Source organism: Macaca thibetana, chromosome 2 (genome assembly GCF_024542745.1).
Source record: "Macaca thibetana thibetana isolate TM-01 chromosome 2, ASM2454274v1, whole genome shotgun sequence".
Classification (NCBI taxonomy): Eukaryota; Metazoa; Chordata; class Mammalia; order Primates; family Cercopithecidae; genus Macaca; species Macaca thibetana.
In genome coordinates this window covers 127735230-127752939 of record NC_065579.1, presented here as the reverse complement: position 1 = coordinate 127752939, position 17710 = coordinate 127735230, and the positions used below count along the sequence as shown (strand labels likewise).

General features: G+C 42.1%; 1 protein-coding gene and 1 long non-coding RNA gene across 5 annotated transcripts in view; one reads left to right on the top strand and one right to left on the bottom strand.

Annotated features, from left to right (window-relative positions):
• Nucleotides 1-17710, bottom strand: part of LOC126947646 (uncharacterized) — a 142008-nt gene that overhangs the window by 58510 nt on the left and 65788 nt on the right. The window lies entirely within an intron of this gene.
• Nucleotides 1-17710, top strand: part of PDZRN3 (PDZ domain containing ring finger 3) — a 240034-nt gene that overhangs the window by 216020 nt on the left and 6304 nt on the right. For all 4 annotated transcript variants that reach the window (XM_050778554.1, XM_050778556.1, XM_050778557.1 and 1 more), the window contains 4 exons: nucleotides 2314-2561; nucleotides 5386-5473; nucleotides 15348-15446; nucleotides 16575-16637. In XM_050778554.1, coding sequence (XP_050634511.1) covers nucleotides 2314-2561; nucleotides 5386-5473; nucleotides 15348-15446; nucleotides 16575-16637 — 498 coding nt within the window. The remainder of the gene's footprint in view (nucleotides 1-2313; nucleotides 2562-5385; nucleotides 5474-15347; nucleotides 15447-16574; nucleotides 16638-17710) is intronic.

Sequence of the window (17710 nt, the reverse complement as noted above, 5' to 3'; positions counted from 1 at the left end):
ATTCTTATTCCTTTTTGGCAAAAGGCCTGGTATTTATATAGTATTAAATAGAGGAAGAACAAATTTGACACATCTTGTAGCACCCACTTGAAAATCCTAATGTCTGAATTCATTGTGGATATAACTAACATTGGGGCAAGCCATCCCCAGGGAATACAAAGGGCAGAAGACCGGTGTGACTGGGTGGTATTGAACACACCCACACCTCCTAAGGGTGCTATCTGTTGCATTAAGTTATTCTCAGGAACAAATTTACTGTAGCATTGTAAATTCCTGTACTATGTGACTCTTGGTGTCACACATTTAGTGAAAGATATGGCTCAAAGAGTTCGGCCCCAGCATGAATTCCACAGGACCCCAAGTTGTTTTTCATCCCCATCTACACCCCATTCCCTCCCATGCCAAGCCCTCAGCATTCGAAGGTCTAAGCAGGGAAGCACTCACCAAGGTCACTTGGGGCGGAAAGCTAGAAAGAATTCTTTCTTGTCCTTTCATTCTTCTCTCAAAGGGAGAAACATGGCAACAGTAGTAGTGTTAAACCCTGCTTTCCAAGTCCTCCAGGATGGGGAATTTAAAAGTTCGGTGGTTCAGACAGTTCCTTATTTACTGGTGCACTCAAGTCATTTTGTGACCCAGAGTTCTTTTCTGCCGAACTCCCTCATGATGTAAATAAATTACTTAAGTGGATTGAATCCAAATCATTAATAACCTCCACTGGCATGATTCATTTGGGCTTCATTACAAGGAAAGAATTCAACATCTATTTCTCAACCCAACAGTTGTTTACAACGCACTTCAACCTAAGAGTTGTTGTCCCTACAGGGCCAGGGTGAAAAGAGAAAAACAGCTTTGCAATCAATACTTATGTTCTGCCTGGACAGAGGGAAATTGAAGTGCTCTGAGGATAGACCTAATTGTCAGCATGCTTTGAAGTCCAAGATACTAAGGGAGGAAAATGTATATATGCCAGATAGGAAAAGGCTGTGGTTCAGTGTTCATTTTGACATTTATACATACATGCTAAAAACACGCACATTGCAAGAATGGACTATTAATGTATGAGATTTACACTCAGGGATTGCTATGTGGAGTGACTTGAGTGGGTCAGTGTTCTCCAGAAAAGCTTTGAGAAGCTGAGCAACTTCTGCAGTCCTGTGGAATATGATTCCTATACCATCATTTTGCATTTGCTTTTTAAAAGCCCACCAAACCTCTTGAGGAATACCGTAATATTAAAATATTGTGGAGCCTGATGCATTTTCAGTCATAAGATGTTACCAGACTTTCTGCCCATAACTACCTGAACATAGTTCCTTTGTTTTATGGGGGAAGGGAAAAGAGAGGATAAATTAAATCATTGGACTTCCATCTAACTTAGAATGACTTTGATTTTTAGAAATAAGACTCTGATTTCTATTTCATCTTATGGAAGCTGTTCTAAAGATAGCCAGGTTGGGTGAGTTTTGATTGTACCATTGGGGAGAATCCTGGACACAGCATCCAACGTTCTGACCCAGCATGAACTAGTAAGGTCCTCTCATGAGGTCTGAGGCTGCAGGGAGGGAGATGATCTTACTTTCAGTCCTGCCACCTTCACAGGACTGTGATGAGAGAACTGTTGAGAGGTATCTTCATTTAAGCCATGCAGCAGACAGTAGTCACTCAATAAGTGCAGGCTTTGAGGATGCAGTAATAGCAAAACACTGCACACAGTGGGAAACAAAACAGCAATTAAGCCAGTGGTGACTTCCCCCCAAACGTTGGCCATTTGAGTTCCTTCTCCATAATACTTGCCATATGCCCCTATGACCTGAACTGTCATTTACTTAATATTGTCAATGGACTTTTTAAAGAGCGAAAGGATTAATTTTAAGAGGAAACTTCATATTACTTCCATGACGGGAAGACTGGTATCATCTGACACAAACTGGAAAAATACACACTATTAAAACGTAACAGTGTAATGAATTTCTAGTTAGCTATTATTGCCTGATAAAGGCTCGGAGCCTGAGGCTGGCCTTTTCTTTCACAGGCAAGATTAGCAAGTGATGAAATTGTGTTAAAGATATTCCACGGGGAAGCCAAGCTTTCCCGCTGTGAGATTTACTATTTCATGCCAGATCTGAATACCTCCAAACTCACTCTTTCCACCAGGCATTCTTTGGGAAACCTAAACATTAGAGAAGTGAAGTTCTCTGACCCCATCGCCTGCTTCTTTTAGCTGCTTACACATGAAAGGAGCCAATCCATGTATCTGTCCTTCCATTTTCTGCTTCATTCTAACCTTGTCCCACCCTAAATATTTTTCCACAGGTCAACGGCAAAGACTTGTCCAGAGCAACTCATGACCAGGCTGTGGAAGCTTTCAAGACAGCCAAGGAGCCCATAGTGGTGCAGGTGTTGAGAAGAACACCAAGGACCAAAATGTTCACGCCTCCATCAGAGTCGCAACTGGTGGACACGGGAACCCAAACCGACATCACCTTTGAACATATCATGGCCCTCACTAAGATGTCCTCTCCCAGCCCGCCCGTGCTGGATCCCTATCTCTTGCCAGAGGAGTAAGTAACCAAATCTTGAACCCCTAACGCGTTAAGTAAAGAAGTATTTCCAAGTTGTTTTTTTGCTCTTCCATGTGGCAAAAAAAAATTAATGCACCCTATAATTTTCCTCCAAGTTGCCCGTATTTAATTTTATTGTTTATAGAGGCAATAAATCGAATCCTGCTCAAAACCGCTCTGACATATTAATTACTTTATTATAACCCTGGAGCGGACTTATTCAAATTATATCCTAAGAACAGAATTACTTACAAATGTTGTAAAAGTTGTTTCAGAATAAAATTTAATCACCCCAAATGGTAATTTGAAGATCCTGCAGTTATTACTAGAGGGAATGCTGATCATTCTTTTAAATAGACAACAAAGTAAGTTGTGTGTGTCAAGAGAGCCCTGGAGGTTGTGCCTTCTGCTTTCTTGGGTCTCATTTCAAGCCTGGATCCATATAATAAGCCCGCACATGCCTCATCTAAGTACTGCATCAACCAATTAAATAACAGCTGCAACTCAGCACGCCACATGGATTTCTTTACACACACCTCTTCTCCCAACTTATTTCTGCCAGCGACGAAGATTCCTTCAGAGGCTTCAAGTCGGACAAACCTGATGCTCAAAGTGATTTCTAGTTGTGGAACTTGGGTAACCTACTTTGTTTTGTGGGGCTGTATTTTTCCTATATTAAAATGGGGATAACAGTATCAATCTCTTATGATCGTTGAAGGATTAAATGAAACAGTATGTGGGAAGTGCCCACGGGGCATATGGTAAGCACTCGGTACATGATAGCAGTGATCCCCGTTAATTTAGTGGGTGAAGTAAAATATTCAGGAAAAAATGAAGAGCAAGACACTTTCTGTGACAGACTGCTGGCCTCCAAGGCGTCCCGTTCAACATAGCTTTAAACGAAGCTTTTCGTGTGTGACTTCGCACATCTGAGGACACAGCCTCTCCAGCTGATGTTAGGGTCGCCCCTGTGTTTTCCCATCTCAGCTCCATCTCGGATCAGATCATTTATTTCAAAGGGCATTTTCACCTCTTACAGGAAAATCCACTGGGTAATACCTGTTGGATTCCTAGTAGTAAGTCAGTAGCTGGAGTGAGCACTTGTTTCCTGTGGTTCTGTCAAGTTCCAAATAAAGGCTTGCGCTTCATCCCTTGGTTTTAGTGGCTAGCTGTCACTGGAACCCAGGGCTAATTCCCCAGGCTTGACAGAGTAGGTTTGGCGGCAGCTGGTAGCGTAAAGACAGAGGACAGGGCATCCGTCTCACATTCGCTCACAGTGTGCACATGTGCAAAGCACTATTATCTCCTTTATTTCTCATGACTGTCCGTTTATACAGATGAGGAACTGCAAACTCACCAGGTTCCACTGAGCTGATGGAAAGGCAGGTCAGTCAGACCCCAACTCCCAGCTCTGAACCACAGTACCCTGTAGTGGCCCATTCGATCCTCTGGAACAACTGGCTGATTCACTGAGTATGATTATCCAAACCATTTATCTGACGTTACAGACCAAACTGCCTCACATTATTGATGAGGCCTTTAAGGCTACTTCTGACTCTCAAATGTTGACCTGTCACAGTGACGGGCCTTTTAGAAGCTAAACCTGTAATTTCCTCTTAAGTCTAGTTAACATGACATGACTTATCCCCTGGGGGCAACTTGAGAAATGTCAGAAGAGTCCAGAGGTCAGGCCTCTTCAGGTTCTGGCTAGGTCAGACAACAGCAAGAGCATGCATCGGGACTGAACGGGGAATGTTAAGTTGATGCGTGAAAGCCCAGACCTTCCAACAGTATCCTCAGTACTAAAAGCCCTTTAAGTGCAGGCAGTATATTTGCCTGATGGGTCCAGAAAATTGAAAGCCAGCCCTTGTTTGAATGGCCACTCATGTCTAATCTGTTGTTTCAAAACTAAGTGCCTGGCAGGGAAGACTAGGGCCCATTGATTGCTGTGCTATGACCTTTGAGAACGTGAAGGTTTGGGTCCCCAGCCAACAATCAGAGGCTGAAGCTTTGCATCCGGCACCGTGGACTGTTAAGCTCCTTTCAAAGCCACTGATCCAGTATGTTATGACTCCCACTGCCTTTGCTCCTTGAGGTTCCTTTAATGACGCTTCCAAAGATGTCATGAGTTCTGTGGATTGTATTTTGCATATGTTGTCCTAGGGAAACATATCTTTATATGCATTGTTATATGATGCATATAACAATGCATATAATGATGCATATAAAACATCATTATATGCATTGATGCCTACATGTTTGCACATACGTTTCAACCATGTAAGTGCATACTGCATTGTGATATCAAACATATCTTTGTGGGTAACATTCAAAAAGACACCGTCCTAGGTAACAGCAGCAGAGTTTCAGTCTCAGCCTTTTGAACTGGTCTCAGGGGCCAGCACATATCTTAGACTGTTGCCTGGGCTCGAGCCTAGTTTTCTGCAGAGCCTAGTTTTCATCTAACAATGAAGCAATAAGCAGTAAAATACTGTCCTCTTTCCTGCGTACAGATGGAGTTAGAAATTAGTCACATTGAATCACATGACTGGCAGGCTCTGGGATGGGCTCTGCAAACAACAAAGCCCATCAGGCTGGCACTTTGCATCTTAAGTCCTTCAGCAGGAAATGGACTAAAGGCAAATGGTAAAATTAGGATGATGGAGGTCCTGACAGTGCTGAGAGCCCCATCCAGAGGGAAGTGAGTCATGAAAGGGCCCACACCCTGGGAACTGTTCCTGTGCCACTGGCCTGACCATGGGTGTAAGAGAAACAGATCCTGACACTGGAAACAGGGCTGTAATGATGTTGCATCTCTTTTCAGGCATCCCTCAGCCCATGAATACTACGATCCAAATGACTACATTGGAGACATCCATCAGGAGATGGACAGGGAGGAGCTGGAGCTGGAGGTATGAAGAACATCCTTGTCTCATTTTAGGAGTCATTATTAAGAACACAGAATGCCTAATAGTTCTCTATAAACATAAATTAGTTTACAGATGCCAATGGAAAAATAACAAAAGCAGAACCACTTTTACTCATGCCCTTTGAAAGGCACAACTGAGATTCTTCTTCCCTCCTTGGAAATAGAGCTTAATAATCAAGTCCCAAAAGCAGAAATGTAAGGTTTTTTTTTTTTTTTTTTTTGAATCACTTAAAAGATAGGACAGTAAATCCTGTTGTCAACCTTTGAATCCACATAATCCATACATTCTTGTAACTAACATAAGCCTCCTCACCTTCCTCCCTTTTATGTCATCACCACTCTTTACTCAAAGGCAGATGGCTCAAGAGTAGGTGGATAAATTACTTCAGTGAATGCTAGCCTGCCCTAACAAAAGGGTTTGTTCACTGCTTCACTTGCTTCAAGCTTGCTAACATTGATATAGAAGAAATTAAACAAATCCATAACTCTTCTTAAGTGTTGCTTGAGGCCACACAGGATTAGGTAAAGATTCAAGATGCTACATAATGTCAAGTAGGTCTTTGTTAAGGTTTAAAAAATTTGAGGACACCAGGTTGCCAACAGAGTTATACTTCCCATTTTCCTTTTAATAAAGGTGATAGAAAATACAGGAAACACTAACTTGTATAATATATTTATATTTTGGGGTAAACACTTTTATATTTCAATGGGGTTTCAAAACATATAAGAGCATTTCTGAAAGCTGATCTTGTGGAATAAAGTAAAAAGACACCTGATGTTGACAGGCAAGCCCTTGGGTACCATCAAAAGGTCAACCAGGAAAAAAATCAAACATTTTATCCAATTTCATGGCTAACTGTTGTGTAATCTATGCTGTCCTACCAATACGTCTGAAGCTGAACTGTTTAGTGGCAGTAGGTTCTGTGCAAGGACAGAAGCAGTCGAATAGTAGAAAACAGCTGTGTTCCTCTACTTAAAGTTACCAAGAGTTCTTATTCCAAAACAGAAGTTAAAAATCAATAAATGTAGGCAAACGATGACTTAACTGACGGTTAGCCAGATACAGTCAAATCAAAGGACTTGTCGCCAGTGGCATGACTGACTCAATGCAAGTTTTTAAAACTTTAAAATTTTCCCTAAATGCACCTGTTCTAAACAGGAATGGCCACTATAAAAACTTGACTTTCTGCTTGCTGTCAACCACTTACCAAAGCACTTGCCATTTAACGATTGCTCCAGGGAATGAAGTTTTGTCATTTTCAAAAATCAGGATTCTGCCTCTTATTTAGTGTCCTATCACCCCAGCTTCAGGGATGTTTGGTGAAGCAGCCATGACTCCTTCAGGATACTTTTCCTTAATTTGTTAATGTATGTTCCTTCCAAAGGGGGTTCATAAGGAAATACATTTGAGAAATGCCAGATCGAAGAAAACTAAACAGATTTCTTGGAGGACTTCTGAGAATCTTGACTATCTAACTAGCATTGGTAAATCCCCTGGGGGAGTGGGCAGAATTTCCCCCACCTCTCTGGCCAAGTACCTGTTTATACTTCCTCAGTCTACAGTTCTCTGGAACACTGTTGGAGAAACACTGCTCTCCAAACAGAGGGCTATTCAATCATCTTTATGGGACGACACTGCTTTTTGATGATGTAATTGTGGCAAAGTAGAGTTCTTTTAAAAAGCTGTCAGGTGTTTCAGAAGCTAGAGGTATGAAGTAGTAGAGACTCTGCAGTCTTTGGTATTTAGTTAAACTTGACTTTATAGCAGTGGGTTCTTTAGCTCTTTTTTTAGTTTCTAATACCTTTGAGAATCTGATGGAACCTACAGCCCCTCTCTGGAAAAACTCTGCTGCCTGCGAGAGCTTGCATACAGTTTCAGGAGATTCACTGAGCCCCCACAGTATCTGCCCAATTTGGGCCATTCTGTCTTACAGTTTTGTTGTTGTATCTGAGTATCACCAGAACTCTTATGTGCTTTCTATTTCTCTTTAACTCGACTCAACTTATTTAAACTACGGTAATTTTATTTTAAAGGAAACACTATACCACTGCCTCCAAGCAGAAAGTCAGCATCCATTGTCTTAAATAGAAAATCCCATACAATTAAATACAGTGGACACAAGCCAGTGTTATTAAATCCTGGTGCTCAATAAGGGTGCCCGCTGAGGGTTGGGAGCCTGGGGTCACTACATCCTGCCTTTTCTCTAAGGAGATTAGCTAGTATTAAAGAAGTGTTAAGACTAGCCTGAACTGAGTCTTTCTCCCCAAAGCCTGAAGCACCTGAGAGCATCCTGCTTTCAAAGCAGGAGGGAGCCACTCAGAAACTGTTCCCTAGAACCCTGTTGTTTAAAGTGTGGTAGGAGGACCAGCAGCCTGGCTGGTCAAAGTAGAGTTCTCATCTAGGAGATGTGGGAACTGCACAAACTTGGTCCCCCAGATCTTCAGAATCAGAATCTGTACTTTAACAAGGTCCCTAGGTACCTCGGTGCCCGTTACCCTGACCTACAGGCCGCAGGCCCAGATAAAGAAGCCCAAGCTATCATTTCCTCTTGTTCTCTTGAGTCACTCCAGTGAGGCTTTGGTGGTGCCTTTCACTCACTGCAGTGTAGAGATGTGCCCCCGAGTCACAATTATTGCCCATACTGTCCATGCAGAGTAAAATTATCAGGGCCTAGGAATGACTGAACCCCTCGTAGGCATGTGACACTGTGTTCCTAAGACTGCTTCTCTCTTTTCATGAATAAAAGCAGACACAACGCAGGTGTTTAGAAAACTAGCCTAGGATTAACATTTTAAGCTAGACCTTGGATGCCATCAGACTTTATGTTCGTGTTTATTTTCAATTCCGTTCATTTTACTGAGCATCTCTTACATTAAATATACTGTTTGGCCCTAGAAATGCAAAATCAGGAAGTCACCACTCTGCCTGCCTGTAAGGAGCTCACAAGCCATTAGGACCATTAGACATTAGCTTTTCATTTCTTCTTAAACAACCAGAATAGGGGCATTCTCCATCTCTAGCCCCTTTGAACAGTTACCATGGAGTACTGTGAGTCCATAGCAGCCAGGAAGTCTTACTTTAAACATTTGGTCTTTTGTCCACAGCAACTCAGATGTCACCAGGTCATTTCTGTTACCTAAGTACCTTCTCATAAAATGAACCTGGCAATTTTGGACAGATGTTGTCCTCAGTTCTGTGGCGGTGATGGCTCAGGCCTCCTAGGCTAGGAACGCATCAGCTGAGGCCTACTGCAGCCACTCACCGGAAGGGTCTCTCCACTACAGAACAGTAGCTGTACCTCCAGCATTGCTGTTTCAGAGGTGTGTCTCTGAAAGGGCCTCTGCTCAGTCCTTTCGAGAAGGTTAATTAGTAAACCCCACATGCTGAGAAGTGAGTTTCCTAAAGTGGGCCCAGTTTCCAGGGAGACTGGCACGTGCCTGTCATCCCTGCTTCTGCACGAGATTTCTTAGAACAGTCGCAATCTGCCTTCTAGATTCCATCCTGTTTTGTTCTAACTGTTGGGTTCAATTTTAGTAAAATCAGGCTGTTATATTTAAGTAAGGGGCCAATCGCAACAGACCACTTATCATCTAAATTGAATTGGACTAAAGTCAGCACCTTCCAAAGAACAACTAGTTCCATGGATGTTATATACGAGGAAAATATGTATGAGTGTGTTGAGATTTTATTAAAGCAAATGCACAGAGAAAAACAGATGTTCTGGCCAGACACGGTGGCTCACGCCTGTAATCCCAGCACTTTGGGAGGCCAAGGTGGGCGGATCACAAAGTCAGGAGTTCAAGACCAGCCTGGCTAACATGGTGAAACCCTGTCTCTACTAAAAATACAAAAATTAGCCAGGCATGGTGGCATGCACCTGTAATCCCAGCTACTTGGGAGGCTGAGGCAGGAGAACTGCTTAAACCCAGGAGGTGGAGGTTGCAGTGAGCCAAGATTGTGCCACTGCACTCCAGCCTGGGCAACAGAGCAAGACTCTGTCTCAAAAAAGAAAAAGAAAAAAAGAAAGAAGAGAAAAACAGATGTTCTCCCTTTTAAAGTACACAAAATGATCATATTTAGGTAAGTGTCAAATCCCTGTTATTATGAGACTGCTTAGAGTTAAAGGGATTACACCCAAGTGTACCCTAGGGTTGAGCAGACAAATAATTACCCATAAATTTTCAGGCACTGAACACCTGCTCTACATCTTCCTGTAGGCAATTAAGAAAGAAATACATGCCCAAAGAAGGCTTTTTCTTTTGTCTATTGTTTTAATTTCCCAGGCGATTCATCAGAAGCATCCTATGTAGGCTGTGAAACTGCTGTCACCTGTATTGTGTTCTCATGATGTAATGAAAGGAAAGGAAAGCTACAATTTCAATAGGAGACTAAAATGCTCTCCAAACCTGGTTTTATAGAGGAAGCTAAGTATATCAGAAGGGAACCGGGATTGACCTGGAGATTATGCAGGATGCCCCAGCCAGTCTAGAATTTTTTCTTTAGCCTTTGAGGCACAGGACAAGGAAGAGATCCTTAGGGAACCTTTCCTGGTCAGCCCCATCCTGGATTGAATTGGCTTCCTCATTACTTTTCCTGTGTAATCAGGGTGTTTGCCACTTTTTGTACTACGCCTTCTAACAGCCTGCATGGCAGTGCCCCAGATGTTTACATGCCTCAATCTTTTCTCCAAATGTCACCTCTCCAGAGGAGCTTCCCTGGCTACTCTCTGAAGCACCCCTATGCCACCAGTACCATTATTTACTTTTTTGTTGTTGTTGTTGTTGTTTTTTTTTTGGAGACTGTGTCTTGCTCTGTCACCCAGGCTGGTGTGCAGTGGTGCAGTCTTGGCTCACCACAGCCTCTGCCTCCTAGGTTCAAGCAATTCACCTGCCTCAGCTTCCCAAATAGCTGGGATTACAGGCATGTGCCACCACACCTGGCTAATTTTTGTATTTTTAGTAGAGACAGGGTTTCACCTTGTCGGCCAGGCTGGTCTCAAACTCCTGACCCTCAAGTGATCTGCCTGCGTTGGCCTCCCAAAGTGCTGGAATTACAGGTATGAGCCACCGCACCCAGCCCATTATTTACTTCTTATCTGTCTTCCCCACTGGAATACAAGCTCCCTGAGAGCTAGGCTCTGGTCTAACTCATTTACCATATATTCCTTTTGCCCAGACCATGTCTGGCATATAGTAGGCACCCGGAAATGTTTTTTGAATGAAGGAATAAAATGCCTTGTTACCGTATCTCAAACATAAGGTCCTTGAGGGAAAATGCAGTCTTTAGAGATATGTCTATATCCCACATAACACCATGGAAACTGTTGAGATAACTTAAATGTGCACAGCAACCTGGACCAATAAGTTGAAGAGTTATGCTTTAGTGGCCAGTCTTCCTGGAGGTGGATAAAGCATTGAAATGAGTCTTTGAGATCCCCTTTGATTAAAGTAGCTGATGCTGAAACAGAGTTTGAATCAACAAGGTGGAATGGCCCTCTTAAAACTCTTAATTGGAATATCGTTTCAATTTCATCTGAAATGTCAGGCTTAGCTGTTCGTTTTTATCAACAGTCCATCTAGACCAGTAAGCAACAAGATACCAGTAACAGGGGTAGCTGTAATCCAGATAATGTTACTACATTATTCATACCAGTTTGATTAATAGTCTTCTTTGAAATCTTATCTCCATCACAGACAGATACATATTGATAACTTCTATGCTTTCAGCAATATGCTCAATTGTGTAAAACTAGATCAGTCACACAGAAATGCTGAGAATTTACAAACCACCCAGTAAGTTTGAGGAATTTTACTTTCCACTGAGTCCCCAAAATATTGTGTCTTAAAACCACAGAATGGCTAAGTTTGTCGAAGTTCAATGACTTGCTCAAGGCAACCTCCCTCATTAAAGATGGAACCAAACTGGTTTTTCATTTGGATCATCCTGCCTTGGACTCTGAAGTTCATTCAATTTTATTGAGCACCTACTGTGCACAGCATACAAGTCTAGACACTGCTTTCATTGCACAATTCATTATTCAGCTACCATTGCCTTACTGTAATCTTCTTTGTAAGAAAACAAGGTAAACCCTAAATCCATACAGAGACAGAGACAATACCAGCTCTTACACTGTTGTTTTTCAAGAGCTTCTGAAAGCCTATTATGGATCACTCCGTGCTTAACTGTCAGCAACCAGATTCTTCTCTGTGATGTTGAACCATCCCTTGAAAATTAAATGACCGAGGCTAAGTCGTATCCTGTGCCTTCTAAATGAAGCTTTTCTGGCTTTTGTTTAGAGTTCCAAGAAGGGCCAGATAAGGCAAGGAAATATTATAGCCCACACCTTCCTATCTCACATCAGTGTCAAGTAAATACCTAGAGTAAGCTCCAGAATACCCTTTGCTTTGTTATTTGGAAATGTGCTTCACCAGCATTTGTTCATCCAATATCACTCATCCTTTGATTACACAGACCACTTCTAAGATAGAAAACTGCTCCTGGAGTGCTGCCCTTGAAGTGGAACACTAGCATTCTTATGTCTGTTTTAAAGATCAAACTGAGAACGTGACTGTCCCCATGACGGTTTGTCCTGAGAGGATTTGTGATGGGAGTCAAAGGCTAAACGCAGTGTTGGGCTCTACGCCATTCTGCTGTTGTGAGGGAGTATGTGTTCTAAAATGAACACTAACTGGGAATAGAACTATTAATGGGACCTTCTTCTCTCCCATGCAAAAATGTCAAACAGTTAGCATTTGTGAAGAATCGATTACTAATTTTACTAAACACAGGTGAGGTTAGTGGCAGCGTATAAGGAAGGAAGCATAAGTGGTTCTTAATTCAGATGAAAATATCTTAAAACAATAAATGTTTTGAGTATCTTCTGTTCCAGCCTGAAACTTTGTTCTAAGAAAGTTTTCTCCCTGATTAAGTCATAAAGATTTGTTGGAGGAATTGACAGATTCAGAAGGGAAAATGTACAGAAAAAATAATCATGATTAGCAACATGAACTAATGTCAACTACTCTATAGCTTAATAGTCCTCCAAATCTTTATCAATCAAAATACTGACAAAAGATAGAACAGAAATGCTTTTCAGGTTAGGTTTTATCAAAATTGTATTCTAAAGTCTCATGACATCAGGCCACCTACATGTTTGGTAGTAGGCCAAATAAATCTAATCGTTTTCTGCATAACAGAGTGTCAATATCACATTCTTTAGGAGTCTTTTTCTTACTTGTATACTCCTCGTACCTTATGCCTCTCAAATGGAACACTCAAATCTACAAGCGTATTACAGAGTTGTGCTTGTCAGACTGTGCTGAAAAGCCACAAGGACCAGGTTGGCTGGTTTGTTTACTTTTCAGTCTGTCTCTAACCAATACGTGGTCCTACTGTGTGTGACTGTGTAACTCACCCCATCTGCGACACGTTCACCAACACCTGAACTGGTCTACACTTTGTCCAGTGAGACAAATCTGCTAATCATGCCCTTGGTTATCATGACAATGTCCATTTGCTATAGAGGTTTCTGAACACTTCCCTTAACTTCTGTGCTCACCTCATCATGACCAGGAAGCACGCTTTGAGGAGGAGGAGGAGCAGCAGCAGCAGCAGCAGAAAGTCCAGTAGAACTATAGTATCTTCTGTACTTCCTTGAGAGAGAATTACCTTGGCAGCCAGCCATTCAGAAAAAGCTGCAACTTGAATTATCAACATCTCTCGTCTTTCTCATTTTTCTTCCTACAATCTTCCCACTGCTGTCTCTCTCTGCTTGGGTTGCATGTGGACCTGTTTCAGCAAGATGTGTCTCCTGCAGGGATAGCACCGGGCTAAGTGGCAGCATTTGAGCTGCATCTGTGCAGTTGGACCTACACAGTCATGATATTTTGTTGATTTACACCTCAAGGAAATGTCAAAACTGAGAAAGTGTTCCCTGATACTCATATTCAAATGAAGTGTACCCTAAGAGAGACAGGGGGATGTGTTTGAAACATAAGAGGATGATGTATGCCTAGTATATTTGTGGTATGCAAATTGGTTATTCCAAAGTATTTAGAAACCCAAGTATTTAGGCTTGCTCTCATTGTTAAATATGACCCTTAAGCCCACTTAGTATATATCTCAAAAATGAAGAAATTTCCACCTAACTCAATGATCAGAAATTAATGGGGTTTCATTTAATGAGAATTTACCATATGGATAGAGCTATAATTAGGAAGCTGTTGAATTAATTAACATATCAGTGTTCAGAAAATAATCTTATTAAGAGGGGCACTGAAATATACACACTCTACCACAAACAACTTCTTGTGACTTCAGGCAAGTAACCATACCTGCATGTAATTATTATACTACCGGTGACCATAGACTTTCTACGGGGCAGTCAATGTGCTAAGAGCTCTGTGTGCCTCACGTTGGTGACTCTGGGAGGCCAGATGACAGGTACTAGTGAGGACACAGACCTTAGATATACTAACACGCACATGATCAAGCTGCTAGAAAGAGGGAGAGTTGGGTTCTGAACATGTCTTCATAGTTACAACTCTTCCCCACCACGTTATACCCCATGTATCCGCAAGAGAGACTGCTGAAAGTCATTAAGATCATGGCAGTCCTCACTTGAAACCTTTTGATGGGTTCCCATGGTGTTGAAATAAAATCTTAGCTGCTCATGCTGGCCTGTGGGCCCTGCCTGGTCTAGCTCTGCCACCTGGCCACCCTCAACCCACTTCTGTTTTTTGTACACGGGACTCTGGCCATGCTGGCCCAGGGCCTTTTACACCTGCTGTTCCTCCACCTGGGAAGTGTCCATGGTGCCTGGCACCCTGCCTTTCATCGGGGAGAGTTCAAGAAGTATCTGCCATATAACTGCTTTGAGCTTCTCCACATAGACAGCTACATTCTCCTTCCCCTCTAAGAAGACCCTTGAGAGAGGCCACTTGGAAATAGTCCCCAGATACAGTGGCACGAAGACCCCATCTCGGAGCCCTTCCATTCTCCTGCTTGGTGATTAGATAACACTAAAAATTAGACCAAAGGATCTGCCGGAGAACTTATCACGTGGCCCTTCAAATAGGCCTGCAGCTTAGAGCTACAAAAACTTGCACAAGTCATTGGCAAAGTGGGCGGGGGAGTGACACAGCCTGGTTACACTGAGAGCCCCAGGATGGCCCCCCTAAGGCTCCGACAATTTCCAAAGTTCTGACTTCATTCTGAAGCACAGACTAATTGGCAAATACAATAGCATGTGTCCCGCGTTTGGGCTCGCTTTGCTTTTATCTTATTTAATTTGCAGTAATAGCGGCTGAAACTAATTTCTCAGCTGTAAATATCACAGCTGTTGTGGAGAACATTAATTGCACACTATCACGTTACCCTCCTTTCTTGGATCAATTTATGTGTAATCTGTTTGCAAGTTCTATGACTGTGAATATTAAGGGAACACAATGTGAAATAATCTAACCAAACACATTGGAAACATTTGTACTGAAATGGCTGGTTGGTTTGGGGTATGGAAATATTCTTGTTTGTGGCAGACATTGAAAAAATGCTTTTGAAAAGCCCTGCCCCAGAAGTCTTGACTGTGAGTGAAATATGGGTAATTTTTCTTTGGGGGATCAATGAAATAACTATTTTCAAAATGACTTTATATTGAGTGAAAGGTCAGAAATGCCCTAGGCATTGATCCTGTGTCCATAATCACTTTTTTTTTTTTTTAGTAAGTTAACCGGCCCTACACAATTGAATGCAAAGCAATCCAGTTCATCATTTAAAGATAATATTTTTAAAGCATTTGACATCCCCTCAACTCGCATTGCCTGCCGCAGTCTCACTGGGAATGCCTTTCTTTGTCTAGGAAGTGGACCTCTACAGAATGAACAGCCAGGACAAGCTGGGCCTCACTGTGTGCTACCGGACAGACGATGAAGATGACATTGGGATTTATATCAGTGAGGTACAAAGGCTGATTTTGTTTTTGTAACTATCAGATCAAGACCAAAATGTTTTTTTTTCTTTTATATGTTCACCAACCCTAACCCACCTCATCAAGAACTCTTTGGAAAGACACAAATTATTCTGTCCCCCTCATCACACTCCATGGCATTGCATCTTTCCATGGAGGTTAAGTTCTAATGTAAGTACTTAAGGCAAAATTACCCTTGAGAAGCCTGCAAATCAGCCATAAAATGGAGCCGTTTACATGGTTTTGTGTGTTTAGCCCCGAGGGAACAGCAGATTCACATTTCCCAACTCCTGTTCATTGAGTGGAATGGTGGGTGGAATCACTTACACTTTTTAAAGCCTCTCTTTCTGTCTCTCACTCTTTTTTTTTTTTTTCCTCTTAGTGGAGTATATATAGTTGAGTTCATATAAGTTAAATGTGACTTTTGTATGTACTTATCAAACTACATAGATGCATGCTGTTTTGACCTTCCTTGAGAAGATACATAAAGCAGCTGGTTTCAGCATGGAAACTTTACAGTGCACACGCATCCTTGCAATCACAGAAACCCAATTTTGTCAGGAAATAAAATCTGTCGCTACAGAACGAACTACTAGACTCCGAAATTGTCTCTTTGGTTGTATGTCATCCACCAAGCTTAAGTTAACCCAGCCTTTCTGCGTTTGGGGGCATCCCTCCCCTTATCAGTCCTCCTTGTCCCAATGATATTTCAAATTTAAAGTTATTTTCCAAATTTTAATACAAGTATTTGGTATAAAATAAGGTATGGTTGCTAGTCAACATAATGAAGGGTATCCTTTAACCTGTTCTACATCATTGATTTTAATTACCATGCATGCAACAAAAGTCAGCTGTGCCTCCTCAGATCAGCAGAGCCTGCACACACTGCTATATAATAGAGTTGTTATGCAGGGATCCAAGAACCAGCCCTAGAAAGGGCTTAGAAGCAGATCAGCTCATGTTTGCCTCTCCTTGCACGACACTAAGTCTTGTTAATTTCTGTGCAAAACAGAAACACAGGGATGAGCATGACTGTGTGTTAGAGATGGCTTTGAAAGTGCTGTTGCTTATTTTCATGCGTATCTGCATTTGTGCTGAGATGGTCCATGTGTGTTTCAGATTGACCCTAACAGCATTGCAGCCAAGGATGGGCGCATCCGAGAAGGAGACCGCATAATCCAGGTAAGTCCACTTCCAAACAATGGCCTCATAATGGGCCTATCACTAAAGAGCAAACTGGTTCTAATGATAGGTCTAGGGTTGAAATTGCAGAAGAGGTTAAAGAACAGGGATCACAAACACAGATGTGTAGTGAGGCCAGACAAGTTAAACTAATTGTGAGGCTAACTCTGAGTCATAAGACGCAACAGGGAGTGGTGAGGACTGAGACAAACTAGATGGGGCATGTTCTGTCCAAAGAGGGCCTTGCAAAACTTGAGCCAGTTCTCCTCATTTTCTTTCATTCTATTTGGATCAAAACAAACATCAGTGAGCCAAAGTCAGGCCAACAGTTTACAACTTGTGAACTAACATAATTCTCGTTTTAGATTTCTCTGAAAGATTAACTTTGGACCAAGCATTTCAGAGTCTCGTCCATAAAATGGGAACATTTTTGGCAAATTTAGCAGAATCGATTGAAAAGTCTTATAAATTTTCTGACTCAACATCTAACCATCCTGGAATCGCTTCTGAGGGTCATCACTTGACCTTGAGCCCTGTTGCTCCTTCTAGTCCAAATGAGACCATTCATGTCTCTTTTGGCTACAACCTTCTTTAATCTCACAGAATTGAGATTCTTGGCTTCATTGTGTCTGCAAGGCTTAGCTTTCTCTCTTCTCATCCATATCCTCTCATTCCTAATCCACTGTGTTATTCTCATTGCATACCTCACCACAAGTCATTTTGATTTTCTTCTCCCACTGCCTACTCTGGGTTTCTCTAGCCTTCAGCCAGAACCTGTGCTGCTCAGGATCGCTTGCCCTAGGGAAGTGACCCAAACCTTCACACCTGAAGGGTCAGGGTCCTCAGCATACTGCCTTTTTTTTTTTTTTTTTTTTTTTTTTTTTTTTTTTGGTTGCTGGAGTTTTCCATTAACCTTTACTAAGAATGGAAGCACTCAGAGGTACTCCAAGGAATCCCCTGGGTTCCAGACACAGTCCTCCCTGCCTCCACTGTATCACAGCAAGCCCATTTTCCCTTGGTAATTGAAGGCAATCACTCCAACCAATAGCGTCACCCCTTTTGCTGCCTGTTGG